At 44.4% G+C, this 9,425-nt stretch overlaps 1 protein-coding gene across 1 annotated transcript in view; it reads left to right on the forward strand.

Annotated features, from left to right (window-relative positions):
* The window catches only part of EFCAB4B (EF-hand calcium binding domain 4B), a 141,429-nt gene that overhangs the window by 78,125 nt on the left and 53,879 nt on the right, over nucleotides 1-9,425 (forward strand). The window contains exon 11 of the mRNA XM_006862681.1: nucleotides 2,498-2,816. Within this exon, the coding sequence (XP_006862743.1) occupies nucleotides 2,498-2,816 (319 nt within the window). The remainder of the gene's footprint in view (nucleotides 1-2,497; nucleotides 2,817-9,425) is intronic.

Consider the following 9,425-nt stretch of genomic DNA (forward strand, 5'->3'; position numbering starts at 1 on the left):
AGATACGTTTTGGAAGAAGTGCAGCCTGAGTGATCCTTGGAGGCCAAGATGGCCAAACTTCGTCTCTCATACTTGGGACATATTGTCAGGCGGGACCAGTCGCTGGAGAAGGATATCATGTTTTGTAAGGTGGAGGTTCAGACAAAAAGAGGAAGACCCCCAACGAGATGGATTAGCCAAGTGGCAGCATCAATGGACTCAAGTGTGGCAACAATAGTGAGGTTGGCCCAGGATGGGGCAGTGTTTCGTTCTGTTGTGCATATGGTAGCTATGAGTCGGTATCGACTCGATGGTACCTAATAACAACAACAGTCTTTACAGAAGCAGCTCACCAGGTCTTTCTTCATGGAGTGGCTGGCTGGATTTGAACCCCCAACCTTTCGATTAGCAGCCACGTGCTTAAACATAACACCATCAGATGTCCTTTGTTGGTCCTTGTTGTTGCTAAGTGCCATCAAGTCAATTCCAACTCAGAGTGACCTGGTATCGAGTTTCCAGGGCTGTTAATCTTAGTGGGAGCAAAAAGCCTCGTCTTTCTCCTGTGAAGTGGCTGGTAGGCTCAAACCACCAACTTTGTGGGTCACAGTCCAATGTTTATTCTGCAGAGCCACTGTGCTCCTTGTTGGTCCTTAGAAGAAGTAATAAATATAAATTAGGAGGCAAAACAGAGGACACTTTGCAGTTCTTTGTATTCAGCTCTTTCTCCTTTGACCCTATCACTTCACTTGTTGTTGTTAATGCTGTCAACTTGGCTCCAACTCAGAGCGATTCTTTATAAAGTTTCTGAGGAGCGGCTGGTGGGTTTGAACCACCAGCTTTGTGGTTCATCATCCAGCGCTGATCCTACAGCACCACACCAGGAGTCCAATCACCTCACTACTCATCTCAATTCTGTTTTGATTTGCTTTGTTCCCCTAATTCTAATTGTTGTTGGTATTGTTTGCCAATTGGCTTTTGTTTTTTGTTTTTTCCATTTAGATGGAATAGCCTCCTTCTCAAACTCCTACATCTTTAAAATAATACACAAAAAACTTATTACCATCCAGCCAGTTCTGAGTCATGGTCATCCAACAGCACAGAGTAAAACTGTCCCATAGCTTCCCAAAGCTGTAAATCTCTACCATAGTCACAGACTGCCACATCTTTCTCCCAGGGAGCAACTGGTGGGTTCAAACTGCCAACAACTTTGGTTAGTGGTCAAGCTCTTCATCATTTGTGCCCCGAGGCTCCTTCTGTAAAACAATCTTCAGTTTTAGTTGTTTACAAAGCATTGAGGGGAACTCCCTTATTGAAAAGGACCTAAGAGGCCTTTGCTCTCAAAACATTTCGGAATTACAGACTGTCTGTACTACCTCAAGTTGCCTTACTACCTCTCCTTGCCTTTGGTGCTCAGGTAATTCTGGGAACACATATGAACACAGGCATCTGCAACCAATTGCTCCTGACTCTAACTTCCAGGGACACTGAAAGAGAAGCAGAAAGAAAGGAGAGGGAAATGGAGGTCCCCTGCCTGCCTTCCTTCCTTCCTCCCAATCCAAAGCCCAGCCTCAAATGGCCAAGTGCCCTGAGCTGCCATCAAGTCAGTGCAACTGCCCAACAGGGTTTTCAAGGCAGTAATCTTTATGGAAGCAGATGGTTATGTCTTTCTCCTATGGAACTGCTAGTGGATTTGAACTACCCAGCTTTCGGTTAGCAGTCGGTTAACCTGTGTGCCACCAAGTCTTCTGATGGGCAGAGCAAATGGTCCATATTTTATGGATGAGGAAACTGAGGCTTGAAGAGTTGAGGTGTCGTATCTAAAGACACACACGAAGTAAGTGTTTGTTTACTAACTACTAAGAGCAGAGCCAAGGCCCCAAGTGCTAATCTAGGGTGCATTGTTTCTGGATCTGATATATTCCTTGCTTTATACCCTGCACTTCTCCTTAGCACTTTTCACAACTTATGAAGGTGTCATTTTTAGTGTCATTATGGCTTTAAACTCCCACTAGTACAAGTTTGGGAGAGTACGATGGCTCTGTAGGATAAGCACTGGACTGCTAATCACAAGGTCAGTGGTTCGAGCAACCAGCCACTCCACAGGAGAAAAATAAGACTTTCTACTAGCCCAAAGATTTACAGCCTTGGAAACCCTTTACGGGGTAGCTATGAGTCAGAACCAACATGGTGGCACTTAATGGAAACAAGTCCAAGCTCTCCTTGAGGTCAGAGACTATGTGTGTCCATGTGAACGTCTTAAGTGTAATGCATGGTAGTGGTCTTCTTCACCATCTTGTTCATCTCCTGACACGTAATAGAAGTGTGTTAATTGCATGAGTTAAAGAATGCCTGTTTCTGCTTTAGTTGTGTTATTTTTCACTTCTTGCTATTCCCAGACTTCTCTTCTCCCGGTGTGTGGTGCTGTCCACTTTTCCATTTGTCACAAAGCTATCAGCTTCCATACTGCTATCATTTAGGACAGGCCCCGCCTCTTCTTTTCTTCCCCACCCCAAAACAGCCCATCAGAGGAGGAGGAAGATGTGTTTGGCATCATGAGGAGGAGAAGCTCCCTGGGCCTGAGTGGATGTCCCCTGACGGAAGGGGAGCCAGGAACTGGGGGTCCACCTCCCCAGAGGCTCCGCAGAATCATCTCCATTGAAGAAGACCCCCTGCCCCAGCTCCTGGATGCTGGCCTTGAGCAGCCGCTGAGCAGATGCCCAGAAGAGGAGGAGGTCTCTGATCAGCAAGAAAATGGACAAACCCGGCAGGACCCACCATTGGAAGTCACACCTACCTCTCCCCGAGGACAGCCTGTTGGGAAAGAAGCCCTGTCTAAGGTAATAGACATCATCCCTGTGACAAGTTTCTTGCATCTGAGCCCATGAACCTCCAAGAGGCAGCTTGTCGTGTAATCTCCATATTTGTATCCCCCCCACTGCTTAGGTGAGGGCTATGGGCTCCTGACAAATCCTCCTTATACCTCTGTTGTTGGCCCCATTTCCTCCCCTATGCTTTTGTTCTGATGCATATTCAAAAGCATATATTAAGCACCTACTTATGCTAAACCCCTAGTAGGCTCTTAGCATAAAAACATCACCTGCTTTAAAAACCACACATCTTCTTTTTCTATGATTTAACTGCCCTCAATAGGGCCAATCCCTGCTTTAGAAATTTTACACACCAGTTTACAATCTCAGTTCTTTATTAATCCACGAATTGAAAAGATGCTCCTTTTCTTTCTACATGACCCTGCCTGCTCCTCTTTTTGGTGTGACTCTAAACTGCCCACCCACTCTTCTTGCTGAGTTCTGCAGGTAGAAGGACGACCACATGAAAGAGCTTCCTGCAGTTTCTGGTGATGATCACTCCTCCCTTGTTTGTGATCCAGGCCTCGGAATGGTCTCCTCAAGCCCTCCACCCTCCACTTGACCTTGTAAAGCAGCTTAGAATGTGCCCATGACTATGTGAAAGGGGCACACACACTGTGGCAGCCTTTCAGAGCTGAGCCATTACCAACTTGTACTTTTCCAAATGGCTGTCTTAGCATGTGTGCCAGGAAGCCTTCCTTGGCCCCTACACCATGTCTCCTTGGCCTGGATTAAGATTCTTGCCTACACACCATTCCTCTGAAATCCCCTTGTGCAGGGAAGAGTGGAGACCTGAGTGGCACCAACATAGGCACCCCTACCTCCTACAGGCTCCTTCTCATCCCCTTCAGCACACAGACCTACACTTCCCTGGCACACAAAAAATCTTAGATATCTTTGGTCACCCCCAACACTGTGAAAGGAGTATCAAAAGGTCCATAGAAGACAGGGATAAAATCATAAGCATCTAAGCATCCATGCCTGTCATATGTTAGCTTCAGAGTTGTCCGACGAGGCATGACAGGAATGTATTCTCCACTTTGACAGATGGGAAAGTAGAGGCCCAGAGGAGAGAGGCCTTTCCCAGGTGGTAAAATGACCTGGCCACTGTGCTCTCTCACATCTGTGTCCTCTTCACCATGTGGTGCTGCCATTTGTCTGAGAATTAGAGCTACAGCAAAGGAGGAAGTAGAATTTACTAGAAGCCACATGGTAGATTCAAAAGAGGGTCTGCTTTCAGGGGGCTGTGAGGCAAGCCTCTCATACTAGGTCTCTAAGACTGCAACTCTTTAATGAGTTGTTGTTGTTGTTGTTGTTAAGTGCCATCGAGTCGGTTCCGACCCATAGCGACCCTGAATAGGGTTTCCGAGGCTGTAAATCTTTATGGGAGCAGAAAGCCTCATCTTGCTCCCGCGGAGCAGCTGGTAGTTTGGAACTGCTTACCTTGAGGTTCGCAGCCTGATTTGTAACCACTACACTACCAGAGCACCTTTAGTGATAAAAGTATCCCTGCACTAAAACACAAAGGCCCTACAGGCAGGAACTTTTTGTCTTGTTCTTTGTTGTAACCCTGATACCTGGAACAATGCCTAACAGAGAGAAGTGCTGGGAAATGATTTGTTAAGTAACAATGCAGAATGAATGAATGAATGATTCAGAGAGAGACAGTATGTCATTTGGGTGTGTGATCAGAAGTCCTTAGGTGAAGCTGGAGCTGGAAGCCTCCGCCGCCCCACCCCCTCACTTGGAGGCCATCTAGTGGTAGGAACAGGTAGTGCAGAGTTATCACAAGGCCACTTTGGCAATCCCCCTGCCTCACACACAAACTACTTTCTGCCATTAACCACAATTCCCAAGGAAAGAGATTACACACACTCCCTGGGCCTTCTGCACCAGACCTTCCCTGAGGCCCATCTGAAAGGCAAACTAACTGTTATTGGATCAGTCAACTGCCAGCTACAGAAACAAGTTTTCTGTTTGAATTGATTTTCTTTTTTGCCCCCAGGGAAAGGAACAAGCACCTCCGGGATGAACGGGACATACGTTTTCAGGTAAGTGCCAATGCTTTTCCTTACCTCGGGGAAATCAAGGGCTGTGGGCAGCCAGAGTCCAGGCTGGAACTGATCCAAGGATGTCCTGAGATTTGGATTTGGATTGATCCTTTCTGTGTGGGGAGGACAACAGCAGAGGGTTATTTGAAAACAATAAAAATATAAGGTGGCCTACTGAGTCCTGGTGTGGCGCTGTAGGATAAAGCACTGGGTGGTGATGGTTGGGGTGAATCGCAAGGTGGGCGGCGGTTCAAACTCACCAGCTGCTCCTCAGAAACCCTATACAGGGTCGTGTTATGAGTCAGAACCAACTCTTCGGCACTTAACAACTGAGTAACGGTGCATTGATTTCCATGATGCAGCACGCCTTTCTCTTGGCGTCACATGACGTTTCTTGAACATAGAAATGATGGTTCTATCCATGAAATGGCACAGGTTCAACATCCTTATCACATTCAATCAAAATGTTCATTTTCTTCACTTAAATTTTTATATCTTGATGATAATTTTGCATTTTTATAGTATCCTATAACAAATTTAAAATGTATATTTCATACTTTACAGAGTCAATTTTATGTACGTTTTTTCACCCTCTGGGGACCTCTGCTCTCCATACCTGAACAGTACATACATTCCCAAATAGCGCAAAATCCTATAGTTATTTAAAGATCTTCACTTTGGGATGCATTAAAGAAAATCTCAGATTCCGTGTTCCTCTATGCATCCTCTCCTTTCAACAGCAGCTGTTGGATGCTGAACAAGGAAGAAAACTGGAAGCTAGACTGAAGACACAACTTCTTAATTCTCAGAATTTTCACACCATGAATTTTATGTATGACCTTGAGGAAGTCATTGCTTCCAATGACCTCCCAACTGTCATATGAGTAAAGGGAATAAACCGGGCCGGGGGGGAGGGGGGGAGAAGCCCCACTGCTATCAAGTTGATTCTGACACATAGTGACCCTATAGGACATGGAACTGCCCCATAGGGGAAGTCTTTATGGAAGGAGACTGCTTCATCTTTCTCCTGCAGAACAGCTGATAGGTTCAAACTGCTAACCTCTCAGTTAACAGTCCATTTCTGAACCCACTGCACCACTAGGGATCTTTGGTAAAGGAAATAACTGCCTTTTTTCCCCTACAGGGGAGGGAAAATTCTTGAAAAGAGAAGGACGATATGCTTTCAACCCTTAGCTGAACAGTAGCTTAAACATGGTTAGCATAAGGCAGTCAGTTTGCCTGAAATTAGGTCCAGCCTGGTTTATAACTGCAAGGCTCTGAGGGATGATGCTACACCATTTCTTCTACATCCCCAACTGGCCAACCAACGCTTCTGCCACCCACCTATGTGCACTATTAGAACAAGGCTTAAACCTACACATGTTTGTTTGATGCTGACAATGGTTATAATTGTTTTAGAAGTAACACTGAATTCATTTCAAAGCTTCCAACCAAATGTCACCCTAATCACTTGACCTCACCTCCCGTCACCTGCCAAACTCATTTTGCTTTGAATGGAGAAGGGAATTAAGAACCCTAATGGGAAATAGGAGTAAGAATGATGAAATCATGTTCATGCTGAATAATAATTAAAGATTAATTTGGAATCATTATAGCCATACCTTCAGGGGCCCTGGGAGCTCCGCAATTCCTTCTTCTCTCATTAAGGATCACAGGGAGTCTAGGAGAAGACTGATTAATGAGAGATTCTTCCTGTGGTCTCACTCCTCCTCAGCAACTGGAAGACATCTGTCAGGGAGCACTGGCAAAGGGGTTGTAAGTCCCTACTCCACCTAGGTCCTCCGTTACAAATGTTTGAGTCACTAGTCTACACTCAGCCTCCTTCTACAAAAGCACTGAAATACTTTCAGCTAGCTCAGCACTTTTGGATAGGACATTGGGTTAATTGACCCTCTGGGATGGCCCTTTCTCATTATATATGTGGGGCTTTGGAAATGCAGAGGAATTGGAGCCAGGCAGAGGAGTATGATTTAAAGATGCACAGAAGTCTCTTATGCCCATAAATATTTTCCTTTGCATTAAGCATGTATCTTGTAATTATCTTCTTACAAATTATCAGTACTCTTGTGAAGGATGATGTAGGGGACCCCGGGCACTAAATGATGCTTGCATTCATTTGATTAGACTATTAGTGAGGAGCTAGAGAAACTCTGGTGGGGAATCACAACAAACAGAAAGAGTGGGTGAACCTACTAACAGGTAGACCAGAACATGGCTCCCCTACTTCAGACTTTTGTTTGGAGCCTGTTAAATATGGTGAGAAAACTGAGCCCTTTTCTGCTCAAACACTGGGGACAAATCAACAGGAATGGATCTGAAGGTATTTTGTGTTTCTACAGAAAGATAAGGCAGCCAAGGCAAACACAGCTGCTCCCAACACAAGCTGGAAACAGAGATCTGGCTCTGTGATCGGCAAATATGTGGATGGCAGAGGGATTCTTAGGAGGTAAGGCATCATCCCTTTGTTCCTCTCTTGGTTACTCTCACACTCATGTGAATCTGTTCTGGGCTGAGTGCATATTGGCCCCTAAGACCTGGTCTTAGTGGGAAAGCCTGGGGTCAGCAACACTCACAAGCCTTGAACTTTGTAATATTCAGATGGGAGGAGGCCTATGCAGAGCAGTCTCCTAAAACAGGCCAACCCACCCTCAGCTATGCTTGCAGAGAGGAACAGAAAAGGCACTGCAGCTCAGTAAGAGAGAGAGAGGAAGAGGAAAGCTGCCAATGAGAGAGGAAGATGGTGGTGTCCATTTTCAGGGACATGACTTCATTGGCTATGAAGATTAATTAAACTGTCATATGGACTGTCCAATAGTTGGACTCCTTTTGCAAACAAGAGTAGGGCATATGCTTGAATGATCTTTCAGTGATCCATATTTAGTTAACTCAAAGGTAACAAGTCATAAACGACCTTTGTCATGTTAAGATGAAGTTCCCTTTGGGAACTCATTCAAAAAAACTAATGGAGCCCCTGCCCCTTCTTCCTTGTGTCTTGTGCTGCATCTACAGAGATGGACACAGAAAGCTAGGGCAGCCAGACACCAAAGTATCAACTAGGGGAGGTCTCTAAGTGTGAAATAAATAACTATGTATATCAAGGGACATGGAGGGGACTCAGTCAGCTCATCTGTCAAATCTTTAGGCCTCATGAGCATCATGGGTTCCTTTTCCAAACAGCTGAACAATGAGCTAAAGTGAGCCACACTTTTAAATAATAGGTGGCACCAGTTGGTTCCTCACAACTGAATGTTATATCAATTGATCAAATCATTCATTCATTCATTCAACAGGCATTTGAGTTAGTGATTACCTACTCTGTACTGACATTCCTTTCATTTTGAGACATGTCCAAAGATGAATTAGGCATGGGTCCTGTCATCACTATCTGTTATTCAGTGTTTATTCAATAAATATTTCTTGACTACCTACTATGTGTATTGGGTACTGTGCTGTGTGTTGGGCAAAATAGACCTCATCCTTGCCTGTAGGGAGCTTCTAAGTTGAGTGGAGAAAACAGACAGCAATCAAATAAGCAACGTACCTTGGACCCTGAATTCTAGTACTGAGTTTAGCTGTCATGGCTGCCTCCTCTATTGCTGGCAGATTGTACTTAGTGGCAAAACCTGGAAATGAACTTTGTCGTGGTAAGATGAAGGAGTCACAATAGCACTTGAAAATTCTCAGAGAAAAAGCTTTTGCCAAGAAATGTTTCCTTTTAGGATCCAGTTAAGTGGATGCTTCTTTCTGATTGCAAGGCCTTTGAAAAAACATGCTTTGTGTGTGTAGTGTGCATGTGTAGGCATACAAACATGCTCTTATGTGTGTGAGCAGCATGAAAGTGGATTGAATACCAATTGTGCTCTAAAGGAGATAAGCAGCTAGCAGGCTTTTTAGGAGCTATAGAAAATTGGTTGAAACTAAGACAATAAACTTCTATTAAAAATAAGAAGTTTATAAGTAAACATAAAGGTAATTGAATCACTATAAATTTTCTATTGGGGCCCAAATGAATTCACCATTTATGTGAGTAAACAGTGTCTTCACTTGTCTTTTTAAGTTGCCATTAACTTCAGAACTGTGGTACATGTATTTTATTCTTTTTCCTTCTTGCTATTGGTTCTTCTTGTTGTTGAATACCATTGAATTGGTTCCAACACTTACGGACCTCATGTGACACAGGAAATCTACTCTAGAGGATTTCCTTAGCTGTATTCTGAAAGCTGTGTCACCGGCATTTTAAATACCAGCAGGGTCACCCATGGTGGACAGGTTTCAGATGAGCTTCCAGACAAAGATAGACTAGGAAGAAGGAGTGACAAACTACTTCCGAATATTTAGTTACTGAAAACCTTATGGATAGCAGAGAACCTCTGTCAGATATAGTGCCGGAAAATGAGCCCTTCAGGTTTGAACTCACTCAAAATGCAACTGAGGAAAAGCTGCCTCCTCAAAGTAGAGTTGACCTTGATGATGTGAATGGAGTAAAGCCCATCGGAAAAAAGCCCAC

Source organism: Chrysochloris asiatica, unplaced genomic scaffold, assembly GCF_000296735.1.
Source record: "Chrysochloris asiatica unplaced genomic scaffold, ChrAsi1.0 scaffold00050, whole genome shotgun sequence".
NCBI classification, from domain to species: Eukaryota; Metazoa; Chordata; class Mammalia; order Afrosoricida; family Chrysochloridae; genus Chrysochloris; species Chrysochloris asiatica.